The 17822-nt window shown below is 46.3% G+C and overlaps 1 protein-coding gene across 1 annotated transcript in view; it reads right to left on the reverse strand.

Moving 5' to 3' along the window:
• LOC141051404 (ecto-ADP-ribosyltransferase 5-like) overlaps positions 1-14521 on the reverse strand; it is a 29082-nt gene extending 14561 nt beyond the window's left edge. Inside the window, exons 1-3 of the mRNA XM_073548347.1 lie at positions 14447-14521; positions 13103-13799; positions 9280-9312 (exon numbers count right to left, since the gene is read on the reverse strand). Coding sequence (XP_073404448.1) covers positions 9280-9312; positions 13103-13799; positions 14447-14494 — 778 coding nt within the window. The 5' untranslated portion in view covers positions 14495-14521. The remainder of the gene's footprint in view (positions 1-9279; positions 9313-13102; positions 13800-14446) is intronic.
• Between the last annotated feature and the right edge of the window lie 3301 nt (positions 14522-17822).

Genomic DNA, 17822 nt, shown 5'->3' on the forward strand with positions numbered 1-17822 from the left:
CACTTCTAATAGCAGAGTTCTCAATAGCATTTGTCAGGTGTATGGCTTTTTCTGGTCTTTTGCTTCCCTTCCCATGTTGTTCTAGTTTAAAGCTCTCCTTACAAGTGTAGCAAGGCGACTTCCAAATACATGCTTTCCAGTCTTCGTAAGGTGCACCCCATCTCTAGCAAGTAGTCCATCGTATAAGTAGTTCACTCCGTGATCCAGAAATCCAAATCGTTGCTGACGGCACCATCGACGTAGCCAGTTGTTCACCTGCAGAATCTTATTCCACCTCCTTGTTCCATGGCCATCCACTGGGAGGATGGAAGAGAAGACCACCTGCGCTCCCAGTTCTTTCACTTTCTTGCCACAGTTTCTTCCGTTGTTGTGCATGCAAGCCAATCCCCTGTCCATGGTGCAAGCGAAGATGCCTCCTGCCCTACACCTGTCGTTACACACACTCAACTACGACCATCATCAAGCACATCCTTGTCCTTATCCCAGCGCAGCGTTCAGTTGTCCATACCCCAGTTCTGGGAACGCAAGCGCAAATATCCAGCCTCGTCCCCACAGTCTTTGTGGATAGTTCAGTAACTCGGCCTCGTCCCCACAGCCTTTGTGGATGGTTCAGGAGCTCAGCCTCAATCCCCATAGTGTTTGCAGATGAATCAGGAGCTCGGCCTTGTCCCCACAATCTCTCCGGATGGTTCAGGAACTCGGGCCTCGTCCCCACAGTCTTTGCGGATAGTTAAGGATGGTTAAGGAACTCGTCCTCATCCCCACAGTCTTTGAGGAAGACTAATGAGCTTGTCTTCGTCCCCATAGCTTATGCGGATGGTTCAGAGCTCGTCCTCGCAGTCTTTGCGGATGGTTCAGGAACTCGGCCTCATCCCCACAGTCTTTGCAGATGGTTCAGGAGTGCGGCCTCGTCTCCACAGACTCTCCGGATCTCCGTATGGTTCAGGAGCTTGGACTCATCCCCACAGTCTTTGCAGATGGTTCAGGAGCTCATCCTCATCCCCACAGTCTCTCCGGATAGTTCAGGAGCTCGATCTCGTCCCCACAGTGTTTGTGGATATTTCAGGAGCTCGGCTTCGTTCCCACAGTGTTTGTGGATGGTTCAGGAGCTCAGCCTCATCCCCACAGTCTTTACGGATGGTTCAGGAACTCGTCCTCATCTTCACAGTCTTTGCAGATGGTTCAGGAGTGCGTCGTCGTCCCCATAGTCTCTCCGGATGGTTCAGGAGCTCGATCTCGTCCCCACAGTGTTTGTGGATAGTTCAGGAGCGCAGCCTCATCCCCACAGTCTTTACGGATGGTTCAGGAACTCGTCCTCATCTTCACAGTCTTTGCAGATGGTTCAGGAGTGCGTCGTCGTCCCCATAGTCTCTCCGGATGGTTCAGGAGCTCGACCTCGTCCCCACAATCATAGCTGTTTCGGTGCTGCAGATACTTGATTCTGGATATCCTGGCAGATTTGTCTGTGGTTTGTGTTTATTTTTGGGTCAGAATGCCTTCCTGCACAATTGCTGTTCCTACTGCAGACATGTTTAACCCCAAACTTGCCATGTTTGTATTTTATGGACTCTGTGGGTCGCCCTCCCAGAGCTGTGGGGTACTCGGTACCCGGCCGGTGTCAGGGGAATGTGTCACAGCAGCGGTGACCCGGTCCGTGGCCCTGGGCGCCCAAGCAATGGGAGATGTAGTTAATGGTAGAATAGTTTGTGATGCCACCCGTGGTGTTTGGCAAATATGGTGTTAGGCCAACGCTGCATACAGATCCGCTGGGACTGATAGTATGTGCAGCTTAGATGGTAAAGCTCCCCACAGGTGAAGCTGTAGTCCCAGGGCAGTGTAGATGTAGCTGGCACAGGGATGTAGCAGTGCCGAAAGCGTAGGGAACTGACAAGACACAGCGGTTGTAGTTTCTGAACCTTTACTGAGTATATGCAGTCCAGGGTCCTGATTACAGATGGTATTGGAGCAGGTTAGCCTGTAAGCAGATCAGGATTCTCTCTCAGCAGAAGGGCTGTGCAGTCTCCTTCCTAGCGCTTTGTAGTGTGAAGCACTCCAGTACTTAGTTACTCTGAAATGCCTCTCTTCAGATGTTCCTAGAACTTTACTTGTATGACAGACAGCTGTAGCCTCTCTCGGGGACTCCTCTCCTGAGTCCTGGCTCTCTATTCAATTGCTGTTGTGTCTCAAGTCTTTGGTGAGAGCAGGGCATTTACAGCCTCCTACTCCTCTGGTATCTGTGGCAGGATTGTCAGTATCCGTACCACCGTGGAGACCAGACTCCAGTTCTGTGCGCTCTCAAGCTGAGGGAGCTCGCCTTCTGCAGCTCAACCTCTCAGCTTCGTTCCTCCTGTCTGCACACTTCACCCTTCGCAGACTATCTGAACCTTCTTCCTCCTGGCCCTCAGAGGACACTCCTCTCCAGAATCCTGGTTCAGAGTTCCCCCTGCTGGCCCGGAGTGGAACTGTGTTGCATGCATTAGGTTAACTGCTGGAGAGACCCATCACTGCTTCCAAGCCTGGCATTACCCTCCCCTGGAGGAAGGCAAAGCCAGTGTGGCGACCATACTCCTGGGGGCGCCACATTTCCCCCTAGTGCAAGTCAGCACTCCTGGGCTGAATAAAAGAAAACATGAACAACATATAAACAATTGAACAATAATAATTTGTGCAAGATTTGAAAAAGGGAAAAATGTACAAAAACTAAGAGCTTAAAAATGGTCCTGTGATGATAAGTCCAGCATCAATGTCCATGGTCCATTCCTGGCAAATGGTAAATTATTTACAAATAAAGTTTTTTACCACACACAAGTCCTGTAGTTCAGTGTCCATAAAACAAACTCCAAAGGAAACTCTTACACTCTTGAGTCACATCTTCCTGTGCTACCACTTGGGGAAACAGCAACACTGGCACCACTATAGCATCGTTCACTTTAGTCCAATTCGCAGGGAATTCTCCCAGCACGGTACTGACTGTCTTTTCTTCCTCTGTAGGTGGGATGTTATCTGATCCTCCCGCTTTTTCTTTCAACTCGTCAGGGCATAACTTCAAGTGATCCCTGGCTACCGCTGCTGAGGTCTCTCCTCCATCTTTGCTAACAAGGCATACTTTGGCATTATCAAAGTTTGAGGGCAGAATTGTATAGGGCTCCTCTTCCCATTGATCATCCAGCTTATGCAGTCTTCTTTTTCTCTTGAGAACTTGTTCTCCCGGCGAAAAAGGAACAGCAGGTGCATTTTGGTTATAAAGTCTCTCCTGCTTCTGCCTTGCCTGAGCCAGACTCTTCTCCACATACTCCTGCACCCTTCTGTACAGCTGCTGCCTCTCCTTGTCCCAGTCAGCATCTGGTGACGTTACTTCAGGCATCAGGACTCCCATGTCCAAGTCAATAGGCAGCTTACCAGGCCTTGCTCTCATCAAGTACGCTGGAGTACAGTTGCTGGAGTTCACTGGGATATGGTTGTAGAGGTCCACCAGATCGGGCAACTTTTCTGGCCACAGATTTCTCTCCTCTAAGGGCAATGTCTTCAGTAAATCATCACTACCTGGTTCATCTTCTCGCACATGCCGTTGGTCTGTGGGTGATAAGGTGTTGTCCGGATCTTCTTACACCCATATAAGTTGCAAAATTCATGGAACACTTCTGCCTCGAAAGCTGGACCTTGGTCTGTCAGCACCCTCTCAGGATAACCATGTGGTCTACAGAAGTGCTGTTGGAATGCTCTGGTCGCTGTCCTGGCCGTTAGATCTTTGACGGGCACAACCACCAGGAATCTTGAATAGTGGTCTACAATGGCAAGGGCATAGAGGTAGCCTGACCGGCTTGGAACCAGCTTCACATGGTCCAGGGCTACCAACTCCAAGGGCTGTTTGGTGATGATTGGCTGTAAGGGAGCTCTCTGGCTGTCTCGATCCTTTCTGCGCAGGTTACACTGTCCACACTCCCAGCACCACCTCTCAATGGCCTTCCGCATGCCAGTCCAGTAGAACCTCTCTCGGAGCAATGTTTCCAACTTCTTCCATCCAAAGTGTCCAGCTCCATTGTGGTATGCTCCTAGGACCATTGATGCATCTCTCTTTGGGACCACCATCTGCCAGACCAGCTCATGTGTGCGGGCATTGATACTCCTCCGACACAGCTTCCCTTCATAAATGAACAGCCGACCTCTTTCCTTCCACAACTGATGAGTTTCTTCAGGAGCATTCAACTCTGGGCGTGAGTCACCTTGTGTCAGCAGCTCTTTCACCAGGCAGACTACAGGGTCATTATCTTGCGCTTCTGCCCAATCATGATGGGCAACGGATTCAGAGTGACTTCCTTTAAGCCAGGCCGCCTGTTTCTCACTCCTTGAGCACGTTGGGCCGCCAGTGGCTGGTGGAAGGGAGGCAATTCTACCTCTTCCAGAGCCTCAGGGTCTTCTCCTGCATCTGGCAGATTAGGCATCCTGGATAGCGCATCCGCATTGGCATTCTTGTGCCCTGCCCGGTACTTGATGGTAAATTCATAATTGGATAACCGAGCCATCCATCGCTGCTCCAGTGCTCCTAGCTTGGCAGTGTCCAAGTGGGTCAACGGGTTGTTGTCCGTGAAGATTGTAAATTTGGCCTATGCTAGGTAATGCTTGAACCTTTCGGTGACAGCCCAGACTATGGCAAGGAACTCCAGCTTGAAAGAACTGTAATTATCAGGGTTCCTCTCAGTGGGACGCAGCTTCCTGCTGGCGTAGGAGATCACTCTCTCTTTTCCATTCTGTACCTGCGACAGTACTACTCCTATTCCCACGTTGCTGGCATCCGTGTACAGCACAAAGGGTTTGTCATAATCTGGGTAGGCCAGAACTTCATCACCTGTGAGAGCCATCTTCAATCTGGTGAAAGACCTCTCCAACTCTTCAGTCCATTCAAAGGTGGAATTCTTCTGCTTGCCTTTCTTGGACTGCCCCACCAGAAGGCTTTGCATCGGGGTGGCTATTTCAGTAAAGCCTTTGATGAATCTCCGGTAGTAGCCTACCAGTCCAAGGAATTGGCGTACCTTATGGAGGTTGCTGGGCTTCGTCCAGTCCCGGATGACCGTGACCTTGTCAGGATCTGGTGCCACACCTTCTGCACTGACCACGTGACCAAGGTACTGTACCTTAGGCTTCAGGAGATGGCATTTGGAAGGCTTCACCTTCAGGCCAAAATTGGCCAAAGCTTCAAATACTTCTGCCAGGTGTTCCAGATGATCTTCATAGGTCTTGGAGAAAACAATGACATCATCCAGGTACAACAGGACCGTCTCAAAGTTCATGTGTCCCAGGCAACACTCCATCAGCCGTTGAAATGTTCCTGTTGCAGTGCAGAGCCCGAATGGCATGTAATTGAACTCACAGAGACCCATTGGAGTAGTAAATGCTGTTTTCTCCTTATCTGCCTGTGCCACAGGAACCTGCCAATACCCACTGGTGAGATCCAAGGTGGAAAAGTAGTTAGCAGTTTTAAGTGCAGCTAATGACTCTTCAATTCTAGGCAATGGGTAGGCATCTTTATGTGTAATGCTGTTAATTTTCCTGTAATCAACACACATTCTCATGGTACCATCCTTTTTCTTTACAAACACTATTGGAGCTGCCCAGGGGATACAACTGTCCCTAATGACCCCAGCTTCCTTCATCTCTTTCAACATACTCTTAGCACACTGGTACTGTGTTGGGGGTATAGGTCTGTACCTCTCCTTTATGGGTGGATGGTCTCCAGTGGAGATATGATGTTGCACCCCTTTTTCCTGCCCAAAATCTAGTGGGTGTTTGCTGAATACCCGCTCATACTCCTGTGTCACTCTGTAAACCCCATTTCTCTGGTATGAAGGTGAAGAGTCAGTTCCCACCTGCAGTTTCTGGCACCACTCTTCAAGCTGCTTCACAGAGCCATTGTCCTCCACCGGATTGGATGAGACCAAAGGCTCTGCTGCCCGCAATGAGTTGTTATTAACAGTCAGCAGCTTAGCAACTGTGGCGTACCGAGGTATTGTGGCTTCCTCTTCCCCACAATTCAGAAGGCGTACAGGTACTCTCCCCTTTCGTACATCAACCACCCCTCTGGCTGTCAGGACAGTGGGCCTGCTATCAGAATATACTGGTTCTACCAATGCCTGGTAATCCTTCCCTCTGAGGCCTATAGCTGCCCGACACCAAACCAACATTTCACACCTGGGGGATATTGCAATGGGGAAAGCATCACTCACGCTGACGCTGCCAATCTCTCCGCCAGAGAGTTCTACCTGCTGTCTTTGCATCAGGGCTCAGATCTCCTTCTGCAGGACTCGTTGTTCACCGGAACCAGCAGTCTCAGCCACCTGTTGCAACAAGACAATAACCTCGGACAGACAGTTTTCAATTACATTTGTACCAAGAGTCATCATGGGATTACATTCACGTCGGTCAATATCAGCAACTATCAGACCTTGAGATTTTAGCTCCACCCACCCCACTTTAACAGTAATTTCCTTGCATCCAATCTGCGGCAAAGACTGACCATTACTGGCAACTACTGTCAGTTCTTCAGTGGGGCCACGGGTGAGTTCAGAATCAGCCCAATACCTCTTGTACAAAATATACGGCATAGTGGTCACCTGGGAGCCAGTGTCCAACAAAGCGTTCATGGGGATGCCGTCAATCACCACAGGAAGGATCGGCCTCCCTCCAACATACTTGGCTCGCCAGTTCTTTGGGCCTGCTGATCCTACTCCTGGGGGTTGGCCCTTTGCCCCAGGGGTTGCTCGTTTAAAGGACAGTACCTTGAAAGATGACCGGCCTTGTAACAGCGCCGACAGATGGGACGTCCGTCCTGGTCATAGCGATCGTTGTTCCTTCCTCGAAGTGGCGGGGTTCTCCTCCTCCGGAGCCACAGGACATCCTCTGAACTGGAAGCAAGCTGGATCTTTTCTTTGGAGGAATCCTGCAGGGACTGCACGGTTCTTGTAAGTGCAGCCATTCCTTTGGTCAGCTCCTGGACTTGAAGACGCAGCTCCTCTGTAGGGTCTTTATCCAGAGTCTGTGCATCAGCCTCCACAGGGATGAAAGGAAAGGATGTAGCTTCCTGATGGTAAGTGATCGCTGGGCGCCTAGGGGCGCTGTACGGCTGTCAGAGGATTCCTGCAGTACCCAGTTAGCCCTGTCCTTAAACTCAGCAAAGTTCAAATCAGGGTTTTGCAGGGTAATGATGCGTAACTGTCCTCTGTGGGTACTGGATAGGAGTCCTTTGATGAACTGCTCCTTTAACAATTTGTCTTCTTTCACACTATCAGAGTCAACTTGCTTATCTGCTCGCAGCGCCTCCTGCAGGTTGAGGGCATAGTCCCTTATACTGTCCTGCGACTTCTGTTTACAGCTAAAGAACCGCATCTTAATTTCAGCTGCCGTGCGGGTGTCAAAAGTGCTCTTCAGCTTGGCCAGGACCTTTGCAACAGTGTCTTTATCAGTGTCCTGCCAGGCTTTCACCTCTCTCTGTGCTGCACCCGTTAGCTGTCCAATCAGGATGTTCACTTTCTGGTTCTCATACAGAGGGTATACTTTAAACAAGCTGCACAGTCTTTCTTTAAATTCACTCAGGGTGTGGGACTCACCCGACTACTGCGGTAGCCAAGCCGCTCCCGGTATGTAGGGCATGGACAGCGGCATTATGGGGACCGGTGCGGGAGGCGGTACCGCGGGATTGGCACCGGCGCCTGCCGCTGCATCGCCGCTTGACGCGGACATCTTCTCCCCCCCTAGTGGACGTTGGCCAGGGCCGGGGGGTTGTGTGAGCTCACCGGCGGCCGCTTCACAGGCCCGACGCTCCGGGCTGTAGGCCTCAGCTCCTCCTCTTCTCGCGCGCTCTCCTCTCTTCCCGCGCGGCACTTCGCTTCTTCGCGCTCTGCGGCAGGCTCCGCCCACAAAGGCCGCCCCTCTTTCTTCCCGCGCACGCCAAGCAGAGCGGCAATGGTGGCAAATGGCGCCACATTCACACAGTTCACAAACACAGTCTATGGCACACAGGACCCGGGGATACCGGGCTCCGTAATCCTGTTCGTGATGCCAAATTGGGTCGCTCTCCCAGAGCTGTGGGGTACTCGGTACCGGGCCGGTGTCAGGGGAATGTGTCACAGCAGTGGTGACCCGGTCCGTGGCCCTGGGCGCCCAAGCAATGGGAGATGTAGTTAATGGTAGAATAGTTTGTGACGCCACCCGTGGTGTTTGGCAAATATGGTGTTAGGCCAACGCTGCATACAGATCCGCTGGGACTGATGGTATGTGCAGCATAGATGGTAAAGATCCCCACAGGTGAAGCTGTAGTCCCAGGGCAGTGTAGATGTAACCGGCACGGGGATGTAGCAGTGCCGAAAGCGTAGGGAACAGACAAGACACAGCGGTTGTAGTTTCTGTACCTTTACTGAGTATATGCAGTCCAGGGTCCTGATTACAGATGGTGTTGGAGCAGGTTAGCCTGGAAGCAGATCAGGATTCTCTCTCAGCAGAAGGCTGTGCAGTCTCCTTCCTAGCGCTTTGTAGTGTGAAGCACTCCAGTACTTAGTTACTCTGAAATGCCTCTCTTCAGATGTTCCTAGAACTTTACTTGTATGACAGACAGCTGTAGCCTCTCTCGGGGACTCCTCTCCTGAGTCCTGTCTCTCTATTCAATTGCTGTTGTGTCTCAAGTCTTTGGTGAGAGCAGGGCATTTACAGCCTCCTACTCCTCTGGTATCTGTGGCAGGACCGTCAGTATCCGTACCACCGTGGAGACCAGACTCCAGTTCTGTGCGCTCTCAAGCTGAGGGAGCTCGCCTTCTGCAGCTCAACCTCTCAGTTTCGTTCCTCCCGTCTGCACACTTCACCCTCCGCAGACTATCTGACCCTTCTTCCTCCTGGCCCTCAGAGGACACTCCTCTCCAGAATCCTGGTTCAGAGTTCCCCCTGCTGGCCCGGAGTGGAACTGTGTTGCATGCATTAGGTTAACTGCTGGAGAGACCCTTCACTGCTTCCAAGCCTGGCATTACCCTCCCCTGGAGGAAGGCAAAGCCACTGTGGCGACCATACCCCTGGGGGCGCCACACTCTGCACACTTATTTGCTCATTACATGAAAAAGACAGAAAAATGTTATCTCCCTAGACAAATAACGAAAGTTTTCAGAGAATGACAGCAGCTGAGATCATGGATTCTGTGAGGAATTAGTTCCGAAAACTTAAAGGAAAATGACACAAAGAATAAAATAATGAAAAAAGAAATTCCCAAGAGATTTAGTACAAAGATTCCCAGGATCTTACCGGAGCTGCAGATCGGATCTTTTCGCTTTTCTCCTGTAAATAAAAAATAAATAGCTAAAAATTCTTCCTGAAATGAACCTTTTCCCACTGCTGCCAGTTTTGTTCTTTGTGTTTTCATTCTGTTTTTGCCCTTCCTTCTAGAACCATAACTTTTGTATTTTTCCGTCATTGCCGTATGAAGGCTCGATTTTTGTGGAAAGTCTTGTAGTTTTAAATGACATCATTCACTTTACTAAATATTGTGCTGAAAAAGAATGAAAAATCTAAGTGGGATGAATTTGTGAAAGAAGATGCATTTCCGCCAGTGATTTTGGTTAATCAGGTCAGGACGATTATAGCCATTATAGTTGCTTAAAAAAACTCAGATCTTTGAAAAAAAATAGTTTGAGACCAGTAACTCTTTCTTCTGGCATTGGTGCTGTATGAGAGCTTGTCTTTTCTGTGGCTGGCATTCTTTTGGGGTACATACAACACTGTGAAGTGAGCTACAATGACGCAAATATTACATTTCTGCCATTTCACTATGCCGCCTACCATTCGGTTAATTAATTTTATTTTGATAGGTTGCTTTTTTTCCTCTTCGTTTTTTCTATTTATTTTTAACTAGTGGGGAGAAGGATAGTGATGCAACTTTTCAAAATTTTTATGTCATTTTTTTCTCCTCTTAGGGGACTTGCCCTTGCGATCTTTTGTTCTCGTCCTAAATGTGTATCGGACTTACTACAACTGAAGGACCCACAGAGAGCAGCATATCTGTGCAGGTCCACAAGCTACTGAGCTGCTGTGTAAGTTTCTGGGGTTGATATTTGTTTAGGGGTCTTAGGTTTGTATGTAGACTTATCTGGCAGTGAAATATTGAAAAAAAAGAAACTCTTCTGAGATTTGTAGGCTTGTTAAAAGTCTCAACACAAGACTTAAGATGTGCACCGATCCCCAGCTGCTTTCTGTCTTCTCTTTTACTTGACCTTTGGCATTTCTCCTTTAGAGACAGTATGGGTCTCCCGCAGAGACAGTATGGGTCTCTCGCAGAGACAGTATGAGTCTCCCGCCTCGTCCTGCAGCCAACCTGAACATAGCGCTGTTCTGAAGTGTACATACAATGAGAACAGTGCCTTTGAGCAAGTGGACACTTTAACCGCTTATGGGGAAAGTAAGCAATGATTACAAAACTGCTGTGGCTAACAGACCAAGATTGGTGTCGGGAACTTGCAATTTTGAATGGCTGATAATGGCTGCTCCAGATTAGGATCCGACAAGACGGGGGTAGGTGAGCAGCACTGTAGAATGTATTGTTTGGCTGAAGAGAGGTGGATTGGATCTCAGGAGTTTGCTCATCAGATCCAAGCCCTGAATGTAGCTATTGAAGATGATAATAAGCAAGTTTGCAATTGACTTGCTTTTCTAATCTGCTTTTGCTCTTCTATTATGTGAGTACTTGTCTTTTTTGGCAGGAGATTAATTTCTGTACTGTGTACTGTTCAACAGTGAATGCACAGCTCTGGCAAAAATGAAGAGACCACCACATCAAATCCCTTTCATGGCCAGCCCAATCTCCAGACCTGAACCCCATTGAAAACCTCTGGGAGAGTCACAAGCCATCAGACAAAAGAAGAACTGCTGACATGTGTGTACCAGGAGTGGTATAAGGTCACCCAAAAGCAGCGTGAGAGACTGGTGGAAAGCAGCCAAGACGCAGGAAAGCTGGGATTAACAATCATGGGGATTCCACAGAATATTGATTTCTGAACTCTTCCTGAGGTAAAACATTAGTATTGTTGTTTCTAAATGATTATGAACTTGTTTTCTTATCATTATTTGAGGTCTGAAAGCACTGTTGTTTTATTTTAAATTTTGACCATTTTTCTTTGTCAGAAAAAAACCCAAAATTTATTACTTGGAAATTCGGAGACATGTTGTCAGAAGTTCATAGACTAAAAGAACAATTTACATTTTACTCAAAAATATACGTATAAAGAGAAAAATCAGACAAACTGAACATTTTGCAGTGGTCTCTTCATTTTTGCCAGAGCTGTATATTTATTCAGGAACAAAGATAACACAGCTGAACAACTGGCTTATAGCTTAAGATCTCAGCATCTTGTCTGTCAGCTTGCAAAGTAGAATGTAAAATGTGCTAAGATCCTAAGCTATAAGAAATACCAGTTGTAAGCTATATTATCTTGGTTCCTGAATAAACATACAGTATATACACTGTTGAACAGCTGGACAGTACAGAGATTAATCCACTGCGAATAGGTTATGATCCCAGAGACTCAGGGACCTGGAAACCCAAAGAAACAGCCCAGAGGAGAGAGAACAACAGTGTACTAAGAAGAAGAAGTCAAGATGGTTACCAACAACAACTCGGTGAAGTTCACAGTGCCAGATCTGACTGACCAGAACCACCAATTTTGGAAATGCAAGGTAAAGATGCTGCTGATAACAGAAGGTACGTGAAAATACACACAGGAGTCTAGATCTGACCCACTACCAGAACACTGGGTAGAGAAGGATCAAAAAAGCACAAAGTACTATCTCCATCAGTATAGATAATGATTAGATGTCTGTAAATAAATGTTGGAATAGCTGCAGAAAGTTCATGAAAGGATAAACCTCAGCAATAAGCTCTTTTTATTGAGAAAGCTGTATCAGTCTATGCTAAATAAGGGCCAAGATATGCAGGATTACATAAAAAAATACTCTAGAAGTTGTGGGAGCCTGCAGGCATTGGGGAAGATCTAAAGGATTTTGATGCTGCTGCGCTACTACTAAGTGGTCTATCAGACACACTTGTAACTGCACTAGATGCGCACCCAGATTATGAGCTTACATTGGAGTATGTCAGAGGAAAGCTTGTAGATGAGTAAAAGCGAAAGACAGAAAGTGTAGTCAGCAGTGGGGTTTCCAAAACAGAATCCACTGCCAAGTCTTCCATTGTTTCTAGCTTATTGCTAAGGGGACTGGCTACCACTGTCTCGTGATGGTGGCTGTATCTCTTTGGCAACAAGCTATAAACAATGGAAGACAAAATCTCACCTGGCCGGAGAACAACCGCAGATGGGAAGAGTAAGTCAATTGCAAACTTGTTTAATTTCATACTGTCTGACTAATTATACCTTGGTCTAACCAGAAACTCTCTCATTCTTGCAGTAAGGCTCCAATCCACGTAGGAACTCCCAATTTTGAGTTGGTTTTACATAGGAGTTGACAGCTATGTATTTGGGGGATCTGTTTTTGCTCTGGGGGTCTTGGTTCTGACTCAGACTCTATATTTATATTAGGGAACATATTTATTCAGAGTCTGGATTCTGTGGTCTGGTATGAGGAATGCATCTATTTTGGGGGTCAGATTTGGGTGTTGATGTTGGGGTGCTCTCTGTTTAGTTCTATCTTTGATCTGTTATGAAGTCTGTAGTCTGGGTCTATATTTTGGGGTGCAGTTTGGAGTTATTCTGTATTCTATATTTCTGCCAGGGGTTTTGGGGGTCCTATGTATTTGGGGATTTGGTCTAGGGTCTTTACTGATTTCAGGGTGGCATGAATACGGTAATATTGGATAGCTTGTCATTGCAGTAGAGTTGAAGTGGTTGATTGAATTAGTTTGAGGAAAGCTGAGTTTGACTCCAATTTTCCAAAACATTTACAAGACTAAGCAACATCAAGGGAACCCGTGCGGAAAGTCTACTAGATGGGCCCATATGGACGCAGTGTGGTTTGTAAAGTAACCCTTCATGAATTAAGTTTTCAGGCTGAGTTACTGACCGTGAGGATCAGGGCATGATTTCGTCTCGAGCCTCTGGCAGGAGGACATCGGGGCACTCACCTCCCAGGTAGGCGCAGTTGTAGTAGCTGCAGTGTTGCCCGCTGCTCCTTAGAACATAAGAGTTGTCAGATCTTTGGATGGCGGTAAATTTCTCAGTTATGGGAATTAAAACTTCTTCTTCTTTGAAATCGGAGAAGATCTCAATGTCTACCCCGAAGCAGCTGAATATCGTGAACTGAGTCCTCGTTCCAAATCTCTGAGCGATTTTCCAGTTTAAAGAAGACGATGCGAAGTGGCCGAAGCGTACATCAGGCGACACGTCCCGGTACGTCATCCAGGAGCCCCGGTAGACCTGGGACCTCTCGTCACAACCAGCCCCACCGCCCAGGACTTGTACGGCTCTGGTCAGGTAGTAGTGCAGAGCCTTGAAATGGAAGCGGTTCATGTAATGGTCCCGGGAGCGGCCGGCAATGGACACGTTTCGGTTCAGCTGCTGGTATATGGGGAAGGGCTCCTCCTTAGTGTACAGGATCACCGCGATCCCATACTCATCCTTAAAGTCCCGCGGGAAGATGCTGTACGGCTTTATCCTCGCCCAGGTCTGTTCTGCTAGACGCCACATTATGGCAAATTGCTTATATTTCTTCTCATGGTCCAAAATATTCTGCATTTCTCTCTCCATCTGCCGAGTGCAACCGATGTACTGATCGTCAAACGCATCCGTCATCATGGACAAATCTACCGCCCAACAGGAGTTCTGGAAGGAATTAGGTGATAACAGATAAAGATAATGTAGATAGATAGATAGACAATAGATAGATAATGGATAGATGATAGATAGATGATTGATAGCTAGATAGATAGATAGATAGATAGATGATTGATAGATAGATAGATGATTGATAGATAGATAGATAGATGATTGATAGATAGATGATTGATAGATAGATGATTGATAGATAGATAGATAGATGATTGATAGATAGATAGATAGATGATTGATAGATAGATAGATGATTGATAGATAGATAGATAATAGATAGATAGATAGATGATTGATAGATAGATAGATGATTGATAGATAGATAGATAATAGATAGATGATAGATAACTAGATAGCTAGATAATAGATAGATACATAGATAATAGATAGATAATGGATAGATAGATGGATAATAGACAATAGATAGATAATAGATAGATGATAGATTAGATAGATAGATAATAGATGGATAATGGATAGATTGATGGATAGGTAATACATAATAGATAATAGATATAGATAATAGATAACAGATATTAGATAGATAATAGATGGATAATGGATAGATTGATGGATAGATAATACATAACAGATAGCTAGATAGAGAGATAATAGATAGATGATAGATAATGGATAGATACCCTTGACAGTGAGTACAGGTAGAGGACAGTGACGACAGCCCGGATCATTCTCTTCTCGCTGGATCACACAGCGGCGTCTCGTCAGTTTTCTGATCACACTGAGAATAAAGCAGACGGATTGTACAACACCCTGGGCTGGGTCAGTGGTTACTAGACACATCCTTCTCTGGTGGTCTACCCTGTCTCAGTGGTTAATGCATGCACACGTCCATGGTGGGCTAGAGCGTCTTATTGCAGCCTAGCTAAGGCCTGGTTCACACTTCAGTTTTTTGACGTCAGTCCAAATCCGCCAGAGTGTGAAAAAACGGATCCGTTTCGTTTTGCCACAAACAGATGTCACAGGATCCGTTTTTGGAGGCAAGGTGATGAAATTTAAAGGGAAATCACTCTGGAAAAGGAGAGAGAGAGATTTTCCGACGCCAGAACGGCGTTTGGGGTTAAAATTCTGGCAAGAAAGTTCTTCCGGGCATGCTCAGTGTCAAAAAGCGGATCCGGATTCCAAGAAAAAACGGTTGGCAACGAATCCGCCGCCCATAGGCGACCATTATAACGAATGGCGGATAGCGGCGGATCCGTTGCTATCCTCTATTTTGACGCAGCCAAAAAACATTTCATTGTCCGTCAACTCAAGTCAGCGGACGCCAAAATTATGGCGGATCCGTCAAAGAATGGATCCAATGGATGACCATCCGTCAAAATCCGCCGCTAATGCAAGTCAATGGGAAAAAAACGGATCCGCCAAAAAAAAATGGCGGATCCGTTTTTTTTGCAAAGCGGTGAATTTTGACTGATGGCAACAAATGGAAATGTGAAACAGGCCTAAGCTGTAGATCGCTGGTGGTTATCAGGACTGGTGGAGTAAGTTGGTTTAGTAGATAATACATCCATGGTGGTGTAGAATGGCTTACTCTGGTCACTAAACCATTCTAGACCACCAGGGATTTATGTATGCATCAAATGCTCGTCCATTCTAGACCACCAGGGATTTATATATCTATTTCTACTAAGCCACTCTATACTACCAGGGACATATACTGTATATGTACATATTAACTACTAAGCCATGTTACAGATATACTGTCTATATCTAGTGTGGCTTAGTGGTAAATATATGCATATATACATCCCTGGTGGTCTAGAGTGGCTTAGTAGTTAATAATTCCTGATGGTCTAGAGAGATTGGTGGTTAATAGATACATACATTATACATATCTATGCTTACAGTACCTCCCTGATTATCTAGAATGGTTCAGTAATTACATACATATCTTGTGTGGCTTAGTGGTTAATTCGAAAAAAAATTGGTATTGCCCTAGAATAGTTCAGTGGCTAATACATAAATGCACTCATGGTGATCTGGGATGACTTACTGGAATATATATATATACCGTATATATATATATATATATATATATATATATATATATATATATATAAAAATTCAATCCTCAAGGTCTCGAATGGCTGAGTGGTTAGGACTTACACTCCTGGTGGTCCTGAGGTGCTTAGTGGTTAATCATTTCTGATGCTCCAAGGTGGTTCAGTATATTACTTATGGTCTAGAGTGGCTCAGTGGTTAATCCATACATACAGCCCAGGTTGTCTAGAATGACTCAGTGGTTAATTTAGATTGTGAGCCCCATCGGGGACAGTGATGATAATGTGTGCAAACTGTAAAGCGCTGCGGAATATGTTAGCGCTATATAAAAATAAAGATTATTATTATTATTAATGCTTCCATCTTTGGAGGTTTAGAGGGGCATAATGGTTAACCAGTTCCAGAATGCCCAGAGACTTTAGACATCCACACTTTATTCTAAACTAACGGTCCAAAAAAAGGGTAATGAGGAGCATGAGCGCGGATCTGTCAGACACAGCCAGACTCCTCACAGAGAAGGCAGAGACGTAGGTTGTCATCTCTGCCTTCCTGACTGCTGTATACACAACACTAGACGAGCGCTGGGTATAATGTATACTTGTAGGAAGCAGAGGACAAGGTGATTATGTGATCTCTGGGTGTAAGGACGGAGCAGGAGCCACGGGGACAGCTCTGCTGTGCAGACAGGAGGCCGAGTTTCCTCTGTAACTGGGGCCGCTATACAGGGGAAACCAGCCACACAAAGGAGGAGGCAATAGATTAATATGCCCCCATATGATCTTATACGGGGGCCCAATGTGTGGAATAAATGAAAAAAAATGTATCCAATAAAAGTAAGAATAATTTCCATAGAAAGAGGCGCGTTACTTAAAATGCTTTTAGTCGACATTTGTGGTCTCAAAAAAAAGTGAAAAATGGACGTTTCCTAGATGTTTTCCCCCGATATCACCAAAAGAAAAAGGAATAAGATGAAAATAACATTCCGCTCCGTGTATCACAAACAAAAGAGGCAAAAAGTATCTGAGTATTCGAGAGGGAACTTTATTATTAAAAGTGCAGGTACGATAAAACCCGAAATGTGCATGATCAGGAACAGGCAAAGTCCTGAAATGGTTAATAATTCCTGGTGGTCTCAAGAGGTTTAGTGGTTAATAAATATTTCCCTTCCCGGGTTCGGGTCGATATCCGACATTCATCTCCAGGGAAGGTTCCCCCGTAGGGCATGGACCGCCATCGCCCACATCAAAACTTTTTTAGGATGAAAGTCTAAAAATCAGTGACCCCAATTTCCCCTTGTGCAGTAAAGACTGAGGGTCTCACCTGATTTATCGAGGGCGCCGGTCTCATAGCAGCAGGGCAGTAATGGGATGGAGTCTAGAATGAGCCCCACTACAGATCGGAGTGAAATGCTCCATTGTTCTTAAAGGTTACGCTGAACATAGAAGGAACAACAATGGGATCCTGGGACGCAGATAAGAATGTGGGGAATGTGGGGGCACACACTCATCCCATTATGTGCCGCACAGTGTCACTTATTATCTGGACAGCAGGTGGCGTCATGAGCCAATGTACAAACACACAACCTGCACCCTACGCAGTCCACAGCCGCCATACACTGCGATTAGCGGAATCAATACAGAACCGCGTGCAGCGTCGCCACTTCAGCGTCACATCAAGATCCCAGGCATTTGTCAAGTCATTTTTTTGAAATGTGATTTATTTTCTATTCTATTGAGATCTGAAACTTATCAAAATGTCACAGTAGGAATTCTGTGCAAATTAAAGCCATATGGGGACTTGTGAGAGATGTCAAAGAAAAAGAGTCTGACAGTGTGACCTGATAGTGGAGAAAACTGATCACATCAGATCAAGAAATGTGTGAAAAGAAGGTTCCATCTCTGAGTCCAAATATTACAGTCTCATATAATATCAGATTATTGCACACAAGATAAAGGCAACAATACAATTCTACCACAGAACTGCTGGTGGTGGATCACA

Source organism: Dendrobates tinctorius, unplaced genomic scaffold (genome assembly GCF_039654945.1).
Source record: "Dendrobates tinctorius isolate UK_male_01 unplaced genomic scaffold, ASM3965494v1 ptg000157l, whole genome shotgun sequence".
In the NCBI taxonomy this organism is placed as follows: domain Eukaryota; kingdom Metazoa; phylum Chordata; class Amphibia; order Anura; family Dendrobatidae; genus Dendrobates; species Dendrobates tinctorius.